The sequence below is a fragment of the Anolis carolinensis genome, chromosome 3, assembly GCF_035594765.1.
Source record: "Anolis carolinensis isolate JA03-04 chromosome 3, rAnoCar3.1.pri, whole genome shotgun sequence".
Lineage (NCBI taxonomy): Eukaryota > Metazoa > Chordata > Lepidosauria > Squamata > Dactyloidae > Anolis > Anolis carolinensis.
The window spans coordinates 279,035,051-279,060,805 of record NC_085843.1 but is presented as its reverse complement, the minus strand read 5'-3'; the positions used below and the strand labels follow the sequence as shown (position 1 = coordinate 279,060,805).

At 43.4% G+C, this 25,755-nt stretch overlaps 3 protein-coding genes across 5 annotated transcripts in view; 2 read left to right on the top strand and 1 right to left on the bottom strand.

The window, feature by feature from the left end:
• Nucleotides 1-3,486, top strand: part of vwa5b2 (von Willebrand factor A domain containing 5B2) — an 84,602-nt gene extending 81,116 nt beyond the window's left edge. For both annotated transcript variants that reach the window (XM_062976850.1, XM_062976849.1), the window contains exon 22: nt 627-3,486. In XM_062976850.1, the coding sequence (XP_062832920.1) occupies nt 627-1,292 (666 nt within the window). In that variant the 3' untranslated portion in view covers nt 1,293-3,486. The remainder of the gene's footprint in view (nt 1-626) is intronic.
• Nucleotides 2,439-13,634, bottom strand: alg3 (ALG3 alpha-1,3- mannosyltransferase). 2 transcript variants are annotated; one of them, XM_062976854.1, is made up of 10 exons: nt 13,385-13,497; nt 12,101-12,195; nt 10,043-10,142; nt 9,781-9,928; nt 8,904-9,064; nt 7,938-8,058; nt 6,386-6,591; nt 5,263-5,338; nt 4,972-5,117; nt 2,439-2,865 (listed from the first exon to the last, which is right to left on the bottom strand). In XM_062976854.1, the coding sequence occupies exons 3-10, from the start codon at nt 10,114-10,116 to the stop codon at nt 2,694-2,696; spliced, it is 1,104 nt and encodes a 367-aa protein (XP_062832924.1). In that variant the 5' UTR covers nt 10,117-10,142; nt 12,101-12,195; nt 13,385-13,497; the 3' UTR covers nt 2,439-2,693. The 2 variants fall into 2 exon arrangements, with proteins under 2 accessions (XP_062832924.1, XP_062832923.1); XM_062976853.1 differs by lacking the exon at nt 12,101-12,195 and having other exon boundaries at nt 13,385-13,634.
• Nucleotides 13,635-16,355: 2,721 nt separating this feature from the next.
• Nucleotides 16,356-25,755, top strand: part of eef1akmt4 (EEF1A lysine methyltransferase 4) — a 60,538-nt gene continuing 51,138 nt past the window's right edge. The window contains exon 1 of the mRNA XM_062976855.1: nt 16,356-16,595. Coding sequence (XP_062832925.1) covers nt 16,424-16,595 — 172 coding nt within the window. The 5' untranslated portion in view covers nt 16,356-16,423. The remainder of the gene's footprint in view (nt 16,596-25,755) is intronic.

Here is a 25,755-nt window from a genome sequence, read left to right as displayed (position 1 = left end):
CTAAGGACAACAAAGCTCCTTGGCCTGGAAGATGGAACGACAGCCCACCCGCCATGGCTGGAGTCAAGTACAGCCTCCAAGATGCCAGAAATGGAAAAGATGGGAAATAAATGCCTTTACCTCTATTTGTGTATTGTCTGTCCTTGTTGATTGTAAATGGCATTCAATGTTTGCCGTATGTGTGTTCTGTAATTTGCCCTGAGTCCCCTCGGTGATATAGAGCGGAATATAAATAAAATATATAATTATTATAATTATTATAATTATTATTATTACTACTACTACTACTACTACTACTATGCTTAAATATTTGAAAGGATGTCATATTCAGGAGGGGCAAACTTGTTTTCCGCTGGAGAGATTAGGATACAATGCAGCAACGGATTCATGTTGCAGAAAATGGGATTCTACCTAAACATTAGGAAGAACTTCCAGATGGCAAGAGCTGTTCAGCAGTTAGTTTGGACTATCCTTCTCTGAGGGTTTTTAAGCAGAGGCTGAATGATATCGGTCAATAGAGCTTTGATTGGGTGTTCCTGTCTGGCAGAATGGTGTTGAACTAGATGGCTCTTGTGGTCTCTTCCAACCCTACAATTGCCAATTTTACTTTTCTTCCACTTCCACAGATGAAGCTTCAGCAAGCAGCAGGCATGTTCCAGCTGACAGAGAGCTTTGCGGAGGTGGTTCAGATTCCCTTGGACCGCTTGCGCCGGGCCTCTCCGTACGCCTCTCACCGCGCCAGCCTCAGCCCTGCCTCCAGCACTTCTCCATGGGCCCTGATTGCCAAGAGCACCCCAAAACCGTCAGAAAACCAGCTGTCAATGGATGGCGGAGAAGAGATCAACGTTGGGATGGGCAAGGAGGGGGCGATGCGGTCGTGCTCACTTCACTCACAGAGCACATGCTCCGAGGTCCCGAGTGCTGCCGTGTGGGCACAGGCCGACAGTGGACGTGGCTCGGAGACGGATGCCTGCGACCATTCCCCTGATGTCTCAGAAGCCAGCATTAGCCTGCCAGAGATCGGCTTGGAGCCGGAAGAGGCCGACTTGGAGAGCATGAGCTGGGCCACAGCGGTGGCGCTTGCGTGGCTGGAGCACCGCTCCGCTGGGTTCTTCGTGGAGTGGGAGCTGCTAGCGGCCAAGGCTGATGCCTGGTTGCGGTTACAGCAGCTGCCGGATGGGGTAGATGTCGCTGCCCTTAAAGGGGCGGCACGCCAGCTCTTCCTGCTGCTCCGCCACTGGGATGAAAACATCAAGTTGAACATGCTGTGTTACAACCCAAACAACATGTGAAGGAACTGAGCAGGCTGGGCCTTCGGCTTTAGGTGCCAATAAAAAGGCCTTTGTTCAGAGTCAGTAGTGTCAGCGTTGTCTTTCAAAGCTAAGGACTTCTGGCCTGCACCAGCTGTTGTTTTCCTTAAGTGACACCTGAAGACAAACTCAGTTGCTAGCTCTGGGCTGTTACAGAGATCCAGGACCATTTTCAATTTCACTACAGATGATTCATCTCTGAAACTTTCTAATTGAATCTGTATGTAGTATCAGGCCAACTGCATTCCACGGAAACTTGGAATTCCTTGAAAAAAGATTAATATTGTTGACAAAATGACAATCGACTTTGTTTCAAGGCCACCATTTCTGTAGGCCCAATAGTGTCAGTGGAAGTTTCTGAATGGACTCTCAATGTTTTCCCCAAACCCTCTACAATGGGGAGGAGCAAGGCGGAGTTCTTTAGTAGACAACCCAGTATACAGCTATCTGCATGGAGAGAGTTCAAACAGTTTGGACATAAAACATTTTTCTAATGTACTCAATATAAACATATGAAACTGCCTTATATCGAGTCAAACCAGTGCTCTATCTTACCCTAAAATGCCCACTCCATTTGATAACAACTCTTGAAGGTTCAAATAAGATGTCTTTCCAAGTCCTGCTGTCTGAAACATGAGTAACAATCCTGGGATCTTTTTGGTGCAAAGTATGCGTGGCTCATTCTCTCTCTTCACTACAGCTCACAGGTCTCAATGGACATATGCAGACACTTTTGTGCTTTGAAAACATAAAACAATCAACTCCATTATTCCCAAGATAACTACATTCCAGAACTAACTATATTGGCCTGTTTGCTGGCTGCTCCCTTAAGGATGAATCCTATTTTTAAAATGTATTTATGAAAACATTGGTTAAATTTCCCTTAGGTGCTGCAGAGTATTAGAAATGATTTGCCAGAGCAAAAGGGTGAAATCCCATCTGTAATTCTCGCTTCCAGCTTGTTCGGCTATACTGATGTAGGTACTGCTTATGCATCGAGAATGTGTTACTATACATTCATATTTTATCAAGTGCTGAAAATGGCTTGCTTTTTAAAGCAGATTTTTTATAGGATGTGGCAACTTTTTGGTAATGCAACAGCTGTAACCATAAGATAAACACAAAATATAAGAGGGCAAGAAGCCTGGGCTATTTTTATTGAAAGTGTCCAACATTGCTGCGGGCAGGTATCTACTCTTTCCCACCTTCTCTCCAGTCAAAATACAGTTTTGGGGGCAGAAGGTGAATGCGACACCTGAGCAACAAGTTCCAGGAGGTACTGGAAACTGACCGTCAGCAGGCTTCCTAGAGTAATGTCCAACCCAGGCAGAGGCTCCCTGGGTGTCTGGCCTTTCACCGTCAGAGGCTGTTGACATCCAGTTGTTATTCTGCTTTTTTCAAAGGCTGTTTCTCTTTCTGGGAGTCCAGGGAGGATGCCGTCCCGTACCAGAGTTGCAGGAGGATGATGCCGTGGCAAACATGGAGGGCGGCTGAGCTGTAAACCGTTGAGGGATATGTGTTCCAAGAGAGCTCTATCAGGCCCAGGATGAGCACCCTGAAGAAGGAAAGGGGAGAGAAGCAGCCCAGGGAGTTCAGCTTTGGGGCAGGGGTCACACAGGCAAGCAATACAAGGCTCAGTAAAAACATCCTTGCTAAACGGGAGGGAGAATTCTGAAATACAGGCAACTTCTGGGTCTAAAACACTCCTTTATCCAGCCTTTATTTTTCACACTGCCTTCTTTAGATGGATTTTCTGCAAGCAAATTTTTGGTTATATGATATAAACTTATAGGCCAAATAGTGTAGGAACTTGTGTTGTTTAGTTCCGTGTTTTATCATTCTCTTCTTTAAAATGTTTGTTTCTCCACCCCCAGCCTTTCTTTTAAATAACCTACACCATGTAAACTAAGTTGTCACTTTTTCTGTTGTTGACATTTCGTTATCCTCTGAATCCTTCCCTCTTCAACCCTGTATTTGTATGTCTGTAACTCAGAATAAACTCCATGAAATGAATTATGTCTTTATGATGTCACAAGACACTTGGATAATTCCCTTTGTTATCATTCACCATCAAATCAACTTCTACTTATGACAACTCTATGAATGAGAGACTTCCAAGATCCCCAATCATCAACTGCTCTGTTCTGTTTGATTGAAAATAAAACTTACGAACTCATTTTTACTTTTAATAATTGTATACCAGACAGCATTATACACTGCAAATAGAACACAAATAGCCTCTTTATCCAGGCTTTTAGTATTAAAGTTTATTTAATTTGGAGTTGGCATTTCATTCTCTCCAATTGATAATTGTTTTGATTTGACTCTTGGAACAATTTTAACAAGACTAAATTGGTTATTATCCCCACTCAAAATAGCTTTGCTGTGTTTGTTTTGGGGTGATCCAGACTTCACTGTAATGTTTCTATTTAGTAGTTCAGACTGCTATTCAGATTAAAAAATACAGTTTTTTCCTGAAATACAGTAGAGTCTCACTTATCCAACATAAACGGGCCAGCAGAACGTTGGATAAGCGAATATATTGGATAATAAGGAGAGATTAAGGAAAAGTCTATTAAACATCAAATTAGGTTATGATTTTACAAATTAAGCACCAAAACATCATGTTACGCAACAAATTTGACAGAAAAAGTAGTTCAATGTGCAGTAATGCTACATAGTAATTACTGTATTTACAGATTTAGCACCAAAATATCATAATGTATTGAAAACACTGACTACAAAAACATTGACTACTAAAAGGCAGACTGCGTTGGGTAATCCAGAACATTGGATAAGCGAATGTTGGATAAGTGAGACTCTACTGTACATGTATCCAAAAGTTTCCTGCAATTTACGAGTTTCTGTAGAAATGCAACTATGGAGGGAAGGAAGCAAGCAACATTTTGCTCCCACTTAATTTTTATTTTCAATCCCACACTTTTAGCATTGCAGAAAATGAGATACTGAAAACCTTAGAAATCATCATCATCATCAACATCATCTTTATTTGTATCCCATGCCCTCTCTCAAAAGGGATTCAGGGCGGCTTACAACAAAAATAAAATATAGCTAGTAACAATAGCAACCAAAACAACACAGATCAACAAATTGGAATACAAACTCATAGAATCATAGAATAGTAGAGTTGGAAGAGACCACATGGGCCATCTAGTCCAACCCCCTGCTAAGAAGCAAGCCCTGGCCGATTCTGGCTGCTCCTCCTCGGAAGGAGAGATAAACCCACGCCTTTTCCTTGAGCTGGCAAGAAGGGAAAGCCTCAATGTTTTGATTCTTGAGATCTTGCAAAAGAAGTGAGAGCGGCTGATTTGTTTGCTCCTCCCTCCTGCATTCATTCTTCAGCTGGCTGAGTTTCAGGACGCAGCAGGAAACTGCAGAGGGTAGGAACTTTCTAAACTCATTAATAGCTCTGAAAAGGGCCTAATTTTGAATGGGGACTATGTTTAAAGGTACTATTGAAGTATGGCTTTTAACTGCATATAATAAATATTTTATCCTATACTTCGTTAATTTTTAATTCCAAAACGTAACATACTTTCTGGATAGCCCTCGTACTAATCAGCATGACACGTGTGAAAGGAGGTATGATAATGGCCCTTGGCTTTTGTCCCTTCCCTCTGCGGCCCATACAGGTACATACCTGAGCAGTTGGGGGAGCGTCTTGGGAGGCGTACACCAGAGCAGGTAGGGCAAAGTGTGGAAATACCAGACGTAGAACTGGTAGTGCAAAGAGCGGCTAAAGCAAATGCCGATGAAGTTGGAGGTGAAGAGAGCAAAGACTACCTGTGGCCTTCTGTTAAGGTAAGATTATATCATGTCGAGATCAGAGGGCATTTTTGTGAACACTTCTGATGATGTCAACTCTTCCCACTCCAACCCTCAAACCAAGGTTTCAAAATATCCTGTCACCCTTCTTTGATGAAAGGATATGATTGGTAGAGAGTGGCTGTGGAGGTGCCTTCCTCTCTGATGGATCCTTCAGCAGCGACAGGATACTTTCATCTGATCTGGAAGGGATGGAGCAGAGAAAAGCATGGACTTTTTGACCCTTGGGAAATGTGTCCTTGTAATGCCCACCAAAAATTCGCTGCTATGCTGACTCTCCTCAACTAGAGGAGATGAGATTCTGGGTTAAGTCATCCCCACCTCGATTTTGGACATTCTTACTCAAGTTCTGCATATGTCTATCTCCTTCCCAAGCTTCCCGATTTGAACTCATGAAGGACTCCCCTTCTGCTCAGTCCTAAGACCTTTGTAGCTCCAGTAGCTAAAGATACTAGCTGGAGTCATCCGAATTGCAAGCTTAAGGGAGGTGATTCCGCAAACCTATCTTCTCCAACCTGGTGTTCTCCAGATGTTCTGGACTACAACACACACAATTCCAGATGGGAATGGCAGTTCAGAAAGCTGCCATAAGCCTATTTTGCTCCCATGCTCATTTGTGAATGTACAAATAGCTCTTCATTAGCCTTTTTTTGCATCATGTTTGTTCTTGAACATTCTGATTGTAAAGACTTCCAATATGTAGGATAAATGCATCATTATCTTAGCTATAGGAACTCATTGAAATCTCCAGAACAAGGTCTTCATGTATGATTGGGTCTGACTGAGTAAAATAGTTCTCACGAGTTTTGTGGGTATGGAGGGATCTTAATCCTAGATTCCTTGCTTCAACTCCATCTTCTGCATTATATTAGGCTAACTCTCAATCAAAGCAGTTCCTATCCCAGCCAATCCCAGGATAGGAAGAAGCAAAGATGGATGGTACTTTATGAATGGAGAACACTAGAAAACAAGTCTTAAGCCTGATCTCACAAGTCCCAAAGGCAAATTCTTTAACTGAATACAGAACTTAAAGGTATAATTATCAAGATAAAATAAGCAACAAATTGGGTGGGGTCACATGCACCAAAGAGACATTCATATCTCTTTTCTCACACTGGACACTGCAGATACTGACTCAATGTTTAGACATAACCTCTCCCTCCGCAAACTGGAAGACATAAGGCATCATTCAGCAGCTTGAGCATGACCACCATGCCACCGCCCCTCACCTGTGCCACCTGTTGAGTGCAAAGAGCCCTAGGGCAGCCAGGTGGGCCACCAGCAGGGCCAGGTGGAAGGCCCGGTGTTGGAAAATCTCTTCTGGCAATAATCTCCAATTTACCGTCCACCTGAAGAGAAACTGGCGGCCCAGGTCAAAGGAACGGGTCAAGTACCCGGCGGGGTTCACTACCAAGAAGGGCAACCCCAAAACCACCTGCAAGAGAGACCCAAATGTTTAAATCTCCTCCTCCAGGATGTCATGGTAATTACTGTCCAACATCTCAAGTGAAGCGAGTAGAAGAGTTATACAGGAAAAATCATAGAATGAACAGCACAGCTAGACAGATCTGAAGCCTGGGATTTATCTATACTGTAGAATTAATGCAGTTTGACCCCATTTGAATGGCCCTGGCTCAATGCTATGGAATTCTGGGAGCTATAGTTTGGTGAGGCACTGGCATTCTTTGGCAGAAAAGGCTAAATACCTTGTAGAACTACAATTCCCATGACTGAACCATGGTGGTTACTGATTGAACCATTGCAGCAACCCAAACACAGTGTAGATGTACTTCAGCATAAATAGGACTACTCAATAGAATTAGAAGGCAACAGTTTACACACCATATTCTTGCCTGCCACATTGCCTATTTTCAAGAAATGCCTACTGTTTAGCCTGGTCAGAAGGCTCAGGGAGAAATGTTTTGGAATCTCCTAGCAGTTCCCAAGAGAACAGTGAAGGCCGTTCCCATGGGAACCTGCCAGAACTGCAAGAAATGGGGAAGATGAATGTTTATCGAGGTGCAATTGAAATTGAGACAACAAGGCTTGCAATTAAGGAATAGCTTCTCCAAGCTGCTTAGAGATGAGGAGCGGGAAAGCAAGTGCAAAAGAAATGATTTCATGGGAGGGATTTTGGCTTTTTAAAAGTTGTTCATGTTGATACAATCTTTGTGAGAGCAACGCTGCGTTCAGATACACGTGTGATGTCTTCTCCTATCCTTGCAGGAGGGGCAACTTTCTTACTTCCACTTTCATAAATCATGATTTCCCCTCCACCACAGAAATCTAATACTAGAAATACAAATACCCATATTTGTTTTGTGCAGTTGAGTGTCTTTCTTCGAATATTATGCAAATATTTGAATGCAAAAACTCATATAATAATGCCTAATTACATAAAGGATCATGAAATTGTGGGGAAAGGCAGAATATAAATCCAATAATTTTTAAAGCACCAAATTTTACATTACTTGTGTATATAGCTGCTTTCTGTGAAAAGTTATACTGTTTGTCTATCTAGCCGTTCATTGCCTGGTCTAACTAGAAGTGGGCTTTCCTAAAAATACCCCCATCAAAACCCCTGTTTATTATTCATAAAACTGAGAATAAAGCAACTGTTGTATTTTTGGCACTTCCTGTATCACCAGCAATTTTTTTTTAATTTCTTTCCCTTAAAGACTCCTTGCAAATCTTTTAGCTGGGGATGACAGGGATTGAAATTTGGTCTATTTGAAAGCAAAACAGGCCATCTAACCAGGGCAATTCCTTTGTCTTTCTTACCTGTAAGATAGCACAGATGGCAAGCTTGGGAATGGCACGAAGCAGACCAAAGCGCCACAGGAGGAGGTAAAGGAGACCTGGCGCAAAGAGCAGAATATTCATTTTCACAGACACAGCCAAGCTGCAGGAGGAAGAGACAACAGAGGTTCATTGGTGCTTGAAATTAACACAGTCCTTACTCTGGTGCCTTAGAAAGGTAGAATCCTAGAGCTGGAAGAGACCACAGGGGCTATCCAACCTAACCTCCTGTCATGAATGGATAGACAATCAAAGCACCCCCAAAAGATGGCAATCCATTCCTATATACCTTATCTATTACTATTGCCTTTCAGCATTGGTGAAGATTTCTAACACTTGATGAAGTTTCAACAGCACAAATTGATCAAGTTCCTACATCTATGCATTGCTCTACATCTGCCTATCACTCATGATCTGCCCATCCTTGGAAGAAGCTCCAGCTGGAATGACTGTGAGAAGGAAATTGATTTAGAGCAGTGGACCTCCAGGTGTTTTAGACTTCGGCTCCCACAATTACTAACAGCTGGTAAAATGGCTGGGATTTCTGGGAGTTGAAGGCCCAGATAAGAAGCAGAAGTGTTTAATTGATTATTAGAAAATTATATGTGACATGAAGAGAGAGAGCCGAGTTAACCAAGCACAGGTTCACAGACAGAAGGTTTTAAGATGAGGCGGACAACCTGCAATCCTCTATATCTGAGCATTGTCAAGGGAGTCCTAGTGAACATCAGGCTGTACTGATGCACGATGCCAATGGCTAGCTCGTGTCCTGATGTGCAAATATCCCCATGCCCAATAGTCACTTAAATGACTCCCTTACATACTTATGTTAAGACTGCTTCTTATTAAATATGAATATTGCAGAACTTCTCAACATAACTTTCCATTCCTGTAGATCTACGTTCCATACCAAATTCCAGCTGCTGCTACTTATGATGATGATACTACCTGAAACAGAAGCAGCCCCAGGACCACTGATCCTCCAGGAAGAGGTTGATAGCCAGAAAGAGGATTGCCATGGCCACCGGATCATTGAAGAGGCGCAGGATAAAAATGGAGTGGATGCGATAGGAAGCGCAGCACATGAAGAAGAAGACATAGGGAGGAACCTGCCACAGAAAGGCAAAAGGATAAGTCGCTTGTCTCCGACTGCCATCCCAATGCCAAATGGTTCCACTGGTTACTACTTCCAACATTCATTCCTACAAGCGGAGAGGAGAGGCAATTCTCATAGGGAGGCTGGCAGTTGTGCCAAGAGAAGGACTCTAGTCTGTTCAAATACTAAAAATGCAACTTGGCCTTTCTTTAATTGACACAGTACTAACAAAAATAGCAAACATATTCCTGTATAACCATAGACCTCTTTTTCCCTTCCCTCTATCCCCAAAATGATAGGTCTTGGATGTATCTGGTACAAGAAAGGAACCGAAGAAGGATACCACAACACCTCTTCAAACATGTAGTTACAGAAACCACCACAAATGCAGTGAGGATTAGAAAGAAGTTTTAATGACACCTAAATCTTCAGTATCGAATTAAATTGGCCACTCCTTGGGACAGAGGCCTAGTCTTTTGCTCTTCTTTTATAGTTATTAATGTTCAAAGGGCGATACGCACCCAAAATATATATAAAACACACCAAGATCTCAGCAAGCCAATTCCCAAGCATCCCTCCCCTTCCACTATCCTCAAAGCCCTTTGCTTTGTAGTTTCTAGGTTATACAAGCCACACAAGGGATGAATGCATTGTGATAGTCTCTCCTATCTGTAACAGGAGAAGCAATCTTCTTTAGCACTTCTGTCATATTTTGCAGCAGCTACTAACCTTATTCGTTCGGCTGTAGATGCGGAAAACCAGAAACAGCGTAGTGAGATAAAGGCCTGCAAAAAGGTACTGGGCCAGGCGGATGTTGGTGCCATGATCAGTCATGTAATAGAAAACCAGGAAAATGTAAACAAAGCCAGCAGGGTACCTGCAGAAAGAGAGGTGAAGAAAGAATGAACTGAAGGTGTAGTAGTTGCCCATACTTTAGCTTTAGATAGACCCAACCAAACTCTTCTATCTCCATGAAGTCACTGGTACTTACACAAGGGGACCTGTGTCTCCCTTTAGTTGTGTGTAATCCAGGGTCCCATTGACAACACCCTCCACTTCATCCATGTAGGCCTTCCAGTCAATCTCTGTATCTGTGTTGAAAGCACAGGAAAAGCATGAATATAGGCTCTAACATTATCTGACATAACAAGGAACCATACCAAAGTGTGTTTGGTGGTCGCTCTTTTTCTTGATATCTTGCTAACGCCTGGAATTATTTTTGGAAGGTCTATGATGGATTTTTACCAGTACAGTAGACTCTCACTTATCCAACATTCTGAATTATCCAACACATTTTTGTAGTCAATGTTTTTAATAAATCGCAATATTTTGGTGCTAAATTCGTAAATACAGTAATTACTATATAACATTATTGTGTATTGAACTACTTTTTCTGTCCAATTTGTTGTATAACATGATATTTTGGTGCTTCATTTGTAAAATCATAACCTAATTTAATGTTTAATAGGCTTTTCCTTAATTCCTCCTTATTATCTAACATATTCGCTTATCCAACGTTCTGCCGGCCCGTTTATGTTGGATAAGTGAGACTCTACTGTATATGGGAAGACAGCTGAAGGATATTTGACACTTCATAATTGAATACATTTTAGTAAAATAATGACTTTAGAGACCTTAAGCATAACATACTCTAAGCATAACATACTCTGTATATGATGGATGCAGCTGAAAATTGTTATGCAACTTGAAAAGGCAAGGAGAAGTTGTGACAAACAGAGGCAAAGCGTGACAGAGGCTAGATCACATATTGTATAAAGCCTCCCCATTCTGTTCCTGACTCTTATGATATAATAATAATAACTTTATTTTTGTATCTTGCCACCATCTCCCCGAAGGGACTTGGGCGGCTTAATGAGGACAAGCCCGGTCAGACATAGTTAAAAATATAGCACACTAAAATTTATAAAAACATCATAGAACAACATAAAACAACCATTCACAAACAACCAATAGCCTGACATAGTAATCAGTACTAAATTCAGGCGGACAGGGGCTGATGGATAAAATGCAGGAGCCAGATTATAAGTTAGGGATAGAAGAGTAATATCAATTAAAACACTATAACTATAGGGCAGGGAAGAGTGGAAAAGTGCAAGAGTAAGACATTGAGTAATGGCTGGGGGGTCCAAATTATCCACGTTTTAAGGTCTTTATGGAAAGTGGACAAAGTAGGTGCCAGTCTAATTTTCCTGGGGAGAGAGTTCCAGAGCTGGGGGGCCACCACCGAGAAGGCCCTCTCCTTCATCTCCATCAACCGCGCTTGTGATGGAGGCGGAAATGAAAGGAGGGCCTCCCCAGAAGATCTTAGTGGTCACGCAGGTTCATATGGGAATATGTAATCGTGAAGATTGGCAGGTCCCGAACTATTTAGGGACCTGCAAGGCTTTGTAGGTAATCACCACCTGCACCTTGAATTGAGAATGGAAACATAACACGGGGGGGGGGGGGGGGGGGTTGACCACTCTCTGTAATTTGCTCCAGTTAACAACTTGGCCTCCAACCTTTGCACCAACTGCAGTTTCCGGACAGTAGAGAGCATTACAGTAGTCTAGTCTGGAGGTAACTACGCCGTGGATCACCATGGTCAAGTCAGACTTCTCGAGGTACGGTTGCAGCTGGCGCATAAGCTTTAATTGTGCAAAGGCCCTCCTGGCCACCACAACACCTGAGCATCAAGCGTCAGCGCTGAGTCCAGGAGGACCCCCAGACTGCGGACGTGCATCCTCAGGGGGAATGTAACCCCATCGAGCACAGGTTGCCACCCTATACACCGACTGGCCCTGAGAATGACCAGGAGGACCTCTGTCTTGTCAGGATTAAGTTTCAGCTTGTTAGCCCTCATCACAGCGGCCAGACATGGTCCAGTATCCAAGAGGCTTCCTTGGAATTTGGTGATAAAGAGGAGTAGAGTTGAGTGTCATCTGTGTAGAGATGGCACTAAACTCCAAAACTCTGGATGACCTCTCCCAGCAGTTCCATGTAAATGTTGAAAAGCATTAGAGACCACAAAGAAGGACAGGTTGCTTACCTGCAACTGTTGTTAATTCACACCTCTCCTCTTGTCATGTCCTGCCTTCTCTTAGATTCTTGGGCTGCTTGTATGTCTGCTTGAAACCAGTTAGGCTGGGAGGTACAAGGGAAATGACCACTTTGGCATAACCTTTTTGTAGAATTCTTTTCCAGATGTTATGCAGCAGGCCCCATCATTGCAGACATTCAGTTGGGTCCATAGGATCCTCTGTATAGCTTGTATATCTGTATATCTAGTCTCCTGTTTTTAACACTGTATCCTGCTTGTTGATTTTAATGATTGTTTTTATTGATGTTGATGTTTTTTTACTGGGATAATTGTTTTATTGCTTTGTTACTGTTATGTGTTTGTTTTATTGGGCCAGGCCCCATGTAAGCCGCCCCGAGTCCTTTCGGGGAGATGGGGCGGGGTATAAAAATAAAGGTATTATTATTATTATTATTATTATTATTATTATTATTAATTATTATGGGGGATAGAACAAAGCCTTGCAGGACCTAACAGGCCAAAGACCAGGGGTCCGAGCTGGAGTCCCCCAGCTACACCGACTGGGAGTCCCTGATGGCGAAGTGGGTTAAAGCTTTGTGACTAGAAAGTTGGGTTGCTGACCTGAAAGCTGCCAGGTTCGAATCCCACCCGGGGAGAGTGTGGATGAGCTCCCTCTATCAGCTCCAGCTCCATGCGGGGACATGAGAGAAGCCTCCCACAAGGATGGTAAAACATCAAAACATCCTGGCGTCCCCTGGACAACGTCCTTGCAGACGGCCAATTCTCTCACTCCAGAAGCAACTCTGGTTGCTCCTGACACGAAAAAAACAACAACAAAAAACTGGAGGCTCCAATCTGAAATTGGCCGGTAGTTATTCAGAATTGAGGAATCAAGGGATACTTTCTTCAGGACTGGTCTTATTGTTGCCTGTTTTAGGCAAAATGGAAAGTGTCCCTGATCCACATTGCCTCTGTTTGTCACAACTGCCTGGTTGTTAGGAATGGTGGGAGTTGAAGTCCAAAACACCTGGAGGGCCCAAATTTGCCCATGCCTGCCACAGATACCATAATAATACAGAATCGTAGCAGTTAAAGTGATGCCAAACTGTATTGATTCCTGGGACTTTGCTGGCTGCTTCCCTGTGGCCTTGCAGGCTCTGGGACTTCAGCTCCCAGAAGCCTCTGCTGCGTTGACGAATGCGGAAGGCTTCTGGGAAGCGAAGTCCCGCAGGCCCCGGGGCCTGGTTGCGCCTCCCACCCACCCAGCCCTTCCTTCCGCGCTCGCTCACTCACAGGAGACCCTCTGGATGACCCAGTGGCAGAGCCCGGCTTCGGCCAGGCAGAGGCAGGCGGCCACCAGCGGCGTGTACTGCGGCTCGAAGAGGAGCCGGCGTTTCCCCCGCCAGGCCCCGCGCAGGAGGCCCGGGAGGAGCAGCGGCGCCCAGGCCGGGGAGGCGCCTTTCCGACGCAGCCCGGGACCCGGAGCCATCTCCCCGCCGCACCGCCACCAGCAGAAGCCACCTCAGCCAGCCGGCGCCACCGAGAAAGCGCTCCCCCGCAACACGTGCCCGGGACATACAGTTCCGCCTCTCACACTTCAAAGTTTATAATAATGATGATGATGTGTGTGAGAGAGAGTAGATATTAGATAGATAGATCTGGAATTACATTTAAAATGTACCTGTTTCAACTTAAACTTCCAACTTAAGAACAAACCTACAGAACTCATCTTGTACATAACTTGGGAGCTGTCTGTATTGACTTGTCATTAATATTGAAATACAGTTAAAGGTAAAGGTAAAGGTTTCCCCCATTAAGTCCAGTCATGTCTGACTCTGGGGGTCATCTCCATTTCTAAGCCGAAGAGCCGGCGTTGTCCGTAGACACCTCCAAGATCTTGTGCCCGGCATGACTGCATGGAGAGCCGTTACCTTCCCGCCGGAGCGGTACCTATTGAGCTACTCACATTGGCATGTTTTCGAACTGCTAGGTTGGCAGAAGCTGGGGCTAACAGAGGGAACTCACCCCACTCCTTGTGTGTGTGTAAATACATATATAGGAGCCCTGGTGGCGAAGTGTGTTAAAGCACTCAGCTGCTGAACTTGCAGACCGAAAGGTCCCAGGTTCAAATCCCAGGAGCGGAATGAGTGCCCGCTGTTAGCCCCAGCTCCTGCCAACCTAGCAGTTTGGAAATATGCAAATGTGAGTATTTATTTATTTATTTATTTATTTACAGTATTGATATTCCGCCCTTCTCACCCCGAAGGGGACTCAGGGCGGATTACAATGAACACATATATGGCAAACATTCAATGCCAACAGACAAACAACATACAGTATAGACAGACACAGAGGCATTTAACATTTTTCCAGCTTCACGATTCCGGCCACAGGAGGAGCTGTTGCTTCACCGTCCACTAGTGGCTGTACTTCCTCATTGCTTTCCTCGTGTTTTGCTGGCAGTTTTTATGATGTTGTAAATTAGTTAAATTAGCCTCCCGCATAAAGCGTACCTACATTTCCCTACTTGACAGCTGCAACTGTCTTTCGGGGCTGCATAGGTCAACAGCAAGCCGGGCTATTTAATGGTCGGGGGCTTAACCCGACCCGGGCTTTGAACTCATGACCTCTCGGTCAGTAGTGATTTATTGCAGCTGGTTACTAGCCAGCTGTGACACAGCCCGGAGTAGATCAATAGGTACCGCTCTGGCGGGAAGGTAACGGCGCTCCATGCAGTCATGCTGGCCACATGAACTTGGAGGTGTCTACGGACAACGCCGGCTCTTCAGCTTAGAAATGGAGATGACCACCAACCCCCAGAGTCAGACATTACTGAACTTTGCGTCAGGGGAAAACCTTTACCTTTATACACACACATAAAAAATACCACAAAATATACTTCTATAAAAGCTACATATTAAAACATATTTCTATACAATATATATATATCTATTTATTTAAAACCTTTATATTCCGGCCTTCTCACCCCAGTGGGGACTCAGGGAAGAGCACAACATATATATGGCAAAGATTCAATGCTGGAACATAAAATAAACCATATTTTCTCCTCGTGGCTCCAGGCAGGTTACAGAATAATTAAAACACATAAAACACTGTATGGAATTAGGTTGTGTGAGTTTTCTGTCTCAGCTTGGAGAGGCTCAATATAACAAGGATGTGCATGTGTTGTCGAAGGCTTTCATGGCCGGAATCACTGGGTTGCTGTGAGTTTTCCGGGCTGTCTGGCCATGTTTCAGAAGCATTCTCTCCTGACGCTTCGCCCACATCTATAGCGGGTATTCTTATAGGTTGTGAGGTCTGTTGGAAACTAGGTAGTAAAAGGTAAAGGTTTTCCCTGGCGTTAAGTCCAGTCATGTCTGACTCTGGGGGTTGGTGCTCATCTCCATTTCTAAGCCGAAGAGCCGGCGTTGTCCATAGACACCTCCAAGGTTATGCGGCCATAAGCATGACTGCACGGAGCACCGTTACCTTCCCACCGGAGCGGTACCTATTGATCTACTCACATTGGCATGTTTTCGAACTGCTAGGTTGGCAGAAGCTGGAGCTAACAGTGGCCGCTCCCGCCGCTCCCGGGGCTTGAACCTGGGACCTTTCGGTCTGCAAGTTCAGCAGCTCAGTGCTTTAACACACTTCACCACCTTGGAAACTAGGTAAGTGGGGTTTATATATCTGTGAAATAATGTCCAGAGGGGGAGAAATAACTTTTGTCTGTTGGAGGCAAGTGTGAATGTTGCACTTGGCCACTTTGATCAGCATTGAATAGCCTTGCAGCTTCAAAGCGTGGCTGCTTCCCGCTCAAACACGAATCAAGGAACATGAAAGACACTACAGACTAATCAACCAGAGATGTCAGCCATAACAGACCACTTGAACTAACCTGTACACAGCATATTATTGGAGTACACAGAAATGCTGGACCACTCTAACAACCATCATGTCAAACTACACAGAGAGGTCATTGAAATCTATAAGAATGTGGACAATTTCAACAGAAAGGGGGAAACCATGAAAATGAACACAATCTGGCTATCAGTGTTAAAGAACTTTAAAGTCAGGACTTTGAAAACTTTTAAAACAGAGGAATTCCAGACAAGAAACAATCAGGGCCAGCTAACACCTCCCAACAATGGATCCCCCCAGGCACTGAAGCTGCAAGGCCATTCGATTCTAATCAGGGTGGCCAACTGCAACCTTCACACTTGCCTTAAGAAGAATCAGGCTACGTTTCTGGTCGGGCGCCTTTTCAGCGAGCGTGCGCATACAATCAGGAAACTGGCCTCCGGAAGCTCCACGTGGTTTTGCTCCGGCCGCATGGCGAGGCAGCTGCCTGAATCCAATGCAGGCTACCGAGACCGCGGCTTCTGGGAGGCTCGCTACCGGCTGGAAGGGGCTGCGGTGCCGGGAGAATGGTTCGGGGGCTTGGAGCGGTTCCGAGGTCTGCTGGAGGCGGAGGTGAAGCCAGGAGACTCCGTCCTGGTGCTGGGTGAGTGGGCTTCTCGGAAGTGGGGGGTCTGTCTACACTGCAGGATTGATGCGCGTTGGCACCACTTGGGCTGCCAGAGCTCCATGCTGTGGAACAACAGGAGCTACAGCAGGCATGGGGCCGACTTGGGCCCTCCAGGTGTTTTGGACTTCAACTCCCACAATTCCTAACAGCCGGCAGGCTGTTAGGAATTGTGGGAGTTGAAGTCCAAAACACCTGGAGGGCCCAAGTCGGCCCCATGCCTGCTGTAGCTCCTATTGTTCCACAGCATGGCCCTAAAAAACAACACTCAGAAAACGGGTAATCCAGACAGAAAACAATCAGGGCCAGCTTACACCTCCTAACAAAGGATTCCCCAAGCAGTAAGCAGCCCGTCCTTATTTATTTATTTATTTATTTATTTACAGTATTTATATTCCACCCTTCTCACCCCGAAGGGGATTCAGAGCAGATTACAATGAACATATATGGCAAACATTCAGTGCCAACAGACAAACAACATATATAGACAGACACAGAGGCATTTAACATTTTTTTCCAGCTTCACGATGCCGGCCACAGGGGGAGCTGTTGCTTCACTGTCCACTAGTGGCTGTACTTCCTCATTCCTTTCCTCATGTTTTGCTGGCAGTTTTATGTTGTAAATTAGTTAAATTAGCCTCCCGCATAAAGCGTACCTTAATTTCCCTACTTGACAGATGCAACTGTCTTTTGGGGCTGCATAGGTTAACAGCAAGCCGGGCTATTTAATGGTCGGGGGCTTAACCCGACCCGGGCTTCGAACTCATGACCTCTCGGTCAGTAGTGATTTATTGCAGCTGGTTACTAGCCAGCTGCGCCACAGCCCGACCCTTGAAGCTGCAAGGCCATTCAATGCTAACCAAAGTGGCCAATTGCTAAGTTAACATTTGCCTTAAGCAGACAAGACTTTCTCCCGCCCTGGACTTTCCACAGATACAGTAGAGTCTCACTTATCCAAGCTAAACGAGCTGGCAGAAGCTTGGATAAGCGAATATCTTGGATTATAAAGACGGGTTGAGGAAAAGCCAATTAAACATCCAATTAGGTTATGATTTTACAAATTAAGCACCAAAACATCATGTTATACAACAAATTTGACAGAAAAAGTAGTTCAATACGCAGTAATGTTCTGTTGTAATTACTGTATTTACGAATTTAGCACCAAAATATCATGATATATTGAAAACAATGACTACAAAAATGGCTTGGATTATCCCGAGGCTTGGATAAGCGAGGCTTGGATAAGTGAGACTCTACTGCAGGGGTCCCCAAACTTTTAAAGCAGAGGGCCGGTCCACAATCCTTCAGATTGTTGAGGGGCCGAATTATCATTTGAAAAAAAAAAACGAACAAATTCCTATGTACACAGCACACGTCTTATTTGTAGTGCAAAACAACAACAATAACAATGAAAAACCAATACAGTATTTAAAAATGAAAATAATTTTAACCAACATAAACCTATCAGGATTTCAATAGGAAGTGTGGGCCTGCTTCTGGCCAATGAGATAGTCAGGTTAATTAGGATTGTTGTTGTTGTGTGTCTTCAAGTCATTTCAGACTTTGGGCGAGCCTAAGTCCAAAATTATTTATTTATTCATTTACTACATTTATTTACTACATTTATATCCCACCCTTCTCACCCCAAAGGGAACTCAGAGCAGCTGTATGTAATACAATATATTGTATTATTAGCATAGCACAATATTAGCATTATATATTACTACTAGCTGTGCCCGGCCACGCGTTGCTGTGGCGAAGTCTGGTGGTGTTGGTGAGAACTTGCTGAGGTAGTGGTGGTATTGAATGTCTGTTGTATGGTTGTCCTTATGTTTAGTATGCATTTGGTTGTTTGTGTACTGTGAAAGTGGTGAGGATAGAGGGGGTCTATGTCCCTGTAGTATTGTATAGTATTTATATGTTGTCCATGTGTTGTGAATGCTTGGATTGTGTCCTGCTGCATAGTAGAAAGCGTTGGGCTGGATGGCCCTTAGGGGTCTCTCCAAACTCTTGTGCCTGTCCCCTGGGCTGAGTAGGTTGCTAGGAGACCAAGTGGGCGGAACTTAGCCTTGTAACTGGCAGCAATTGGATAAAAACAATTATTCCTCTCCCTCTAATTAGGACTTTATTTTTCTTTTCTTTTTGTTGTATCAACCTAGAGCCATGGATGATGGGTTGTATTGTCAAATGTCAAGGTTGGGGGGCCTGTAGTTTTGTTGTTTTGTCCGCTGCCCTGATGCCATCACTCTTTTATATATTAGATACTAGCTGTGCCCAGCCACGCATTGCTGTGGCGAAGTATGGTGGTATGGGAAATAAAGTATTGAGGAATTGGTGGTAGTTAAGGTAAAGGGTCCCCTGGGCTGAGTGGGTTGCTAGGAGACCAAGTGAGCGGAGCTTAGCCTTCTAACTGGCAGCAATTGGATAAAAACAATTATTCCTCTCCCTCTAATTAGGACTTTATTTTTCTTTTCTTTTTGTTGTACAGTAGAGTCTCACTTATCCGACTTCCGCTTATCCGACACTCCGTATTATCCGACGCCATCTAGTGGCCAATTGGAAACATTGCATCCTTCACTCAATCCAAGGTGAGAGCTGTGGCTCTTTCCCTTTCGAAAAAACTGGAAGGAGGAAAGCGCATCTCCGAAGGGAAGGGAGGGAAGGGGGGTAAATCATCCCATGGGGGGCCATTTATATGCGAGGGAGGGAGGGAGGGAGGAGGGGGAAAAAAGGAAACGCATGGCTCTTCCTCCCTCTTTCTCTTGGTGCAGGCAGAGCCTCGTGTCTCCAAACCGGCCTTGTTTCCAAATGGCTCGTGATTGGAAGGAAAGAATGGGGAGGGAGAGAAGCCAAAGCAGCTGGCTGCCTTCTGTAATCTCCTTACCTGGGTGGGTGGGCGGAGGACCCCCCTTTCCTCCTGCACACACACACACATTTTGCTCCAGATCCCCCCTCTCTCTCTCCTTCCTTTTTCTCCCCCACGCACTCTTCTTCCTCCTCCTCCTCCCTCTTCTCCCTCTTTTACCCCTGTCAGCCTTGCAGCAACTTGCACTTCTGTCTTCTTCCTCCTCCTCCTCTTTTAACCCAAGCAAGAATCATTAGAGGCATAGCACCCTAGAAACACAAGAGACCCCCTCCTCCCTTCAGAGGCTCTCCAGCCCAGCCCCGTTCTGCCAGGCTGGAGAGCCTCTGAAGGGAGGAGGGGCCAAGCCCTCCTCCCAACACAGAGCCACCCAGCTCCAGGTGAGATTCTGGAGACAGTTGACCAATATCAAATATTTAGCAAATTTTTGTTTCCCAGTGTGCCATTGCTCTGCTCAATATGGGATTCTAGAGATGATTAATCTACAGTATATTAGTGTGTTCCCAGCTTCCAGGGGTTTTGTATTTCAAACAGGATGTTTTGGTGCTTAATTTGTAAAACCATAATGTAATTTGACATTCAATAGGCTTTTCCTTAAACCCTCCTTATTATCCAACATATTCACTTATCCAACGTTCTGCCGGCCCGTTTATGTTGGATAAGTGAGACTCTACTGTATCAACCTAGAGGCATGGATGAGGGGTTGTGCTGTCAATTTTTGAGGTTGTGGGGTGTTTACTTTTGTTGTTTTGTCCGCTGCCGTGATACCATCACTCTTTTATATATATAGATTGAACTATACCACTGTACTGTAATATTATAAGTAATATATAACATATAATTAATATTATTATATGGTATTATTATTAATATTATATTGTATAAAATGATAATATTATTATCAATATCATATGTACATAGTAAAAGGTAAAGGTTTTCCCCTGACGTTAAGTCCAGTCATGTCTGACTCTGGGGGCTGGTGCTCATCTCCATTTCTAAGCCGAAAAGCCGGTGTTGTCCATAGACACCTCCAAGGTCATGTGGCCAGCATGACTGCATGGAGCACCATTACCTTCCCACCGGAGCGGTACCTATTGATATACTCACATTGGCATGTTTTCGAACTGCTAGTTTGGCAGAAGCTGGAGCAGCAGCGGGTGCTCACTCCGCTCCCGAGATTTGAACCCAGGACCTTTTGGTCCGCAAGTTCAGCAGCTCAGTGCTTTAACACACTTCGCCACCAGGGTTCCCTATATGTATATACAATATATTATATTATTAAAACTGATATAAAATATTATATTATAAATGAGGGCGGGGGCCAGGTAAATGACCTTGGAGGGCCGCATCCGGCCCCCGGGCCTTAGTTTGGGGACCCCTGCTCTACTGTATATAAACTTCACTTGCCTGGTTTTCAACAGATGTCACAATAATAATAATAATAATAATAATAATAATAATAATAATAATAATAATAAAAAACTTTATTTATATACCGCCCTATCTCCCAGAAAATAAATTAACAATAGTATGAAGGACGGATCCTATATAGATAGAGGAAAATGTAATTAATTTGCAGAAGTTTATGATATACGAAGATTAGATAGGTATGGGGTAAAGGAAGAGGAACAGAAGTCAACAATTATTTTGCTTTTTATTTCTATTTTTTTCCTAATTATTATTATTATTTCTTTTTCTTTTTTTTGGTGGGTGGTAGGTGGGGGGAATTTTGGCTCTACTTTCTTTTTCTTCACTTTCCTTTAAAAACTTGTTCTCACTCTTTCGCTGTAAAGTTTTGAAAATCATAATAAAAATTAATTAAAAATAATAATAATAAAACTTTATTTATATACCGCCCTATCTCCCGGATGGGACTCGGGGCGGTTTCCAATCATGAAAACCACACATACATTACATAACAACATAATAACACATTATTAAGCAAGGTAAAACAATATTTATTTATTATTTATTTCAATTATTTATACCCCGCCCTTCTCACCCGAGGGGACTCAGGGCGGCTTACAAGTGGCAATTGATGCCGTTACACGGATATACAATAAACTAAAACGATTAAAACAGTTAAAACAGTCATAAAATAGTCATAAAATACAATATACAAGTTTAAAACAATGCAAAGTGCTTATGCCATTCATCCACCAGACCTTATACAAGAGCCGTAATTCAGACCGCGTCGAAGCCAACACATGCTTATTCTTCAAATGCCTGCGTACATAGCCAGGTCTTCAGTTTTTTTCTGAACCCCAAAAGGGATGGGGCCTGCCGAATGTCACTGGGTAGGGAGTTCCACAGCCGGGGAGCCACCACCGAGAAGGCCCTGTCTCAGCCGTGCCTGTGAGGCGGGTGGGACTGAGAGTAGGGCCTCTCCAGAAGATCTTAAGGTTCTTGTGGGCTCATAAGGGAAGATACGTTCGGACAGGTAAATTGGACCAGAACCGTTTAAGGGATTTGTAGGCCAAGACCAGCACTTTGAATTGGGCTCGGTAGCATACAATTACAATTATATAGCAATAAATAACACTTACACAACCTGATCAAGGGGACCGGAACCTCTAAGGATGCCTGCCATAGATGCAGGCACAATGTCAGGAGAGAATGCCATGCAGCCCGGAAAACTCACAGCAATCCAATCAAGTGCCAGTTAATACCTCCCAAACAAAAGATGCTCATAGGCAGCAACAATCAGGCTTTGCAGCTGCATGGCTACTCAATTCTAATCAAGCTGGCTAATTGCAACATTCACACTAGCTTCAAACAGACAAGAGTTCTTTCTCCCACCCTGAACATTCCACAGATATATTTCACTTGTCTCATTCCCACAGACTTCTGAAGAAACCTCTGAAGATGCCAGCCACAGGTGCAGGCGAAACGTTAGGACAGAATGCTACTGGAAAATGGCCATACAGCCCGAAAAACTCACAGCAACCTTCAACAACACATTTGAGTATTCCTGGACAGGAGCTTTCAGCATTCAAGCCCGTTGCTGGTGCTGATAAAGGAGTTGCATTTCAACATAATCTGCTAGGCTGTATAAATTCCCTATTTATCGCTTTAAGTATACTGTACCACGTTTTCTGTGTTCATCTACAGCAGCCCCTGATTCCTATGTGGTCTCTCTCGGTCCCTTTAAGACCTTTTGTCCTTAGAAGGACTCCCCGATTGCTTTACACACCTCTGAACAAGTCTCTGATGATGCCTGCCATAGAGGCAGGAGAAACGCCAGGAGAGAATGATACTTGGAACAAACCCATACAGCCCAAAAACTCACAGCAACCCAATATTCAAATGGTTGCACGATAGCACCATTCTCAGCATGTCCAATTAAACATAGAAGAACAGTGGCGGGAAAGGACCAAGGACTAAGCATAATGACTATTTATTTATTTACACATTTCTACCCCGGCTTTCTCAACTCCTTGAGGGGACTCAAGGCGGCTTTGAAGCTGCAAGGCCATTCAATGCTAATCAAGGTGGCCAATTGCAGCATTCACACATGCCTCCAATAGAGAAGAGTTCTTTCTTCCACCCTGGATTTTCCACAGATATATAAGCCTCACTTGTCTAGTTTGCAACAGACCTCACAACCTCTGAGGATGCCTGCCATAGAAGTGGGCAAAACATCAGGAGACAATGCTTCTGGAACATGGCCATACAGCCCGGAAAACTCACAGCAACCCATTTCTTTCTAATGTTTAGGTAAGAATCTCTTTTCCAGCAATCTGAATCCATTGCACTGGGTGTTAGTCTCTACAGCAGCCGAAAACAAGCTTGCCCCCTCCCTCATATATGACATATATTGAAAATGGCTGTCATGACCCCTCTTAATGTTCTCTTCTCCAATCTTATCAGACCCACCTCCCTAAGCATCTCCTCCAAGAGTTTGGCTTCCAGACCTTTGACAATTTTGGTCACCTTTCTCTGGACACCTTCCAGCTTATCAACCTCCTCCTTGAAATCTGGTACATAGGACTGGACACTGGATTATTCCAAGTGAGGTCTGACCAAAACAGGATGGAGTTGGACCTTGACTTCCCTCAATCTAGACCAGTGATGGCCAACCTAGGACACGCGTGTCAGCACTGACACACCTAGCCATTTTTGCTGACATGCTTCCACATGCAGATTGATTGGATGACTATGTCTTTTGTGGCCAAATTTGGTGTGATTTGGTCCAGTGGTTTTGTTGTTTACTCCATGGGAATTATGCACATTACATTTATATATATATATATATATATATATATATAGAGAGAGAGAGAGAGAGAGAGAGAGAGAGAGATTGATTATTATATCATTCTATTCTATTATTATTGTAGCATATTATCATATTATTACTATTATATTATTATTATATTATTCATTATTCATGACTACATTGAAACTAGAATAGAGAAAAATCAGTGTGGAAACTGCAAGAGGTACTACAGATTGTTGTACATGGAAATAATGGTATTAAATAGTTTTTGATTTATTAAATACAGTTATATATTACAATTATACATTTTTGTTATTTAAACTATACATATTGCAAAATTATGGTTTTTTTCTCAAAGTGACACACCACCAAAGTCATGCTAGGTTTTTTGGTGAATTTTGATACACCAAGCGCAAAAGCTCGGCCATCACTGATCAAGACACTAAATTCCTATTGATGCAGCCTAGAATCATGTTGTCTTTTTAGCTGCTACATCACACTGTTGTTTCCTGTTCATTTTCAGATCTGAGACTCCAAGATCACTTGTACAAATCCTTTTCAGATGTAGAAGAAAAGAATGAACTTTAGCATTTCTCTTTACAAGGCTCTTTCTCTGTCTCACACTTGGAGAAAAGGGCTTCAGATTCCTTGAAAGGCTAGAATATTCCACTTTAAAGAGATTTTCAGAGCCGCACAAAACAGAGGAAGGAAAAAAACATGAAGTGCAGGGCTTTCTACGCTGCCGTATAATCCAGATTATCAAAGCAGATAATCCACATTATCTTTTTTGAACTGGATTATCTGAGTCTACACTGCCGTATAATTTAACTATAAAGTAGAGTCTCACTTATCCAAGCTAAACGGGCCGGCAGAAGCTTAGATAAGCGAATATGTTGGATAATAAGGAGAGATTAAGGAAAAGCCTATTAAACATCAAATTAGGTTATGATTTTACAAATTAAGCACCAAATCATCATGTTATACAACAAATTTGACAGAAAAAGTAGTTCAATACGCAGTAATGCTATGTTAGAATTACTGTATCTACGAATTTAGCACCAAAATATCAGGATATATTGAAAACATTGACTACAAAAATGGCTTGGATTATCCAAAGGCTTGGATAAGTGAGGCTTGGATAAGTGAGACTCTACTGTACATGCATTTTTAAATTTTATAATTCATGGTTTAATAGAGTCTAATTAGAGTTTTAATTTATATAGTACTGTTTTATTGTTTATTGATATGTCGTTGTTTTATTGAATGTATTTTGGGCAGTGTAATTTGCCAACTGTTGTAAACCACCCTGAGTCCCTCCGGGTGAGAAGGGCAGGGTAAAAATGATGTAAATATATAAATACATATAATCCAGTTCAAAGCAGATAATCTGGATTCTATATGGCAGTGCAGAAGGGACCGCAATGAAGCCCTTTGCATTTCTATGGCAGAGATGACATTGTGTAAACAAACAGTGTGCTCTTGCTCCTGGCCACCATTGGAGGGCAATGTGGGATTTGCAAACCGGGTCTTTCCAGTGTGCTTGTCTTTCTACAGAATTTCAGGCGTTAATGGGCTCCTGTCAGGGACTATTTGTTATGAAGGTGCAGTAGAGGTGTTTTTCTCTTGTCTGTTAGTTGTGTCATTTATTGCAAGAATTTCTGGGAGCGGGAATGTTAGGTGTCACTTCCTCTGCCAGGCTGATAATAGATGCAAGAGGTCTAGAAACTTCATTTTTCAGTGTCTCGGTTTGTGTCAGGCTCCCTTTGTTGTGATGGTACAGTGATATGAAGGCACTTTTCTGGATTCTTCCAAATCTCATCTCAATTGCTTAAAAGCTACGTTTCTGTTTTATTTATCTGTTGAATTTATATTGCACCTTTCTCCCAAAATGGAGCCAAGGCAGCATATAATATTGGTGAAACAAAGCTTAGGAGCCAGCTGATTCAGGTGTTGGGCTATAACTTTGGAGATCAAGGTTCAAGCAGCTATTCAGCCATGTAATGTTGTTCTGCATGTTACAGCAGTTCTGTAACAGAATTAAAGCATTATCAACAAACAAT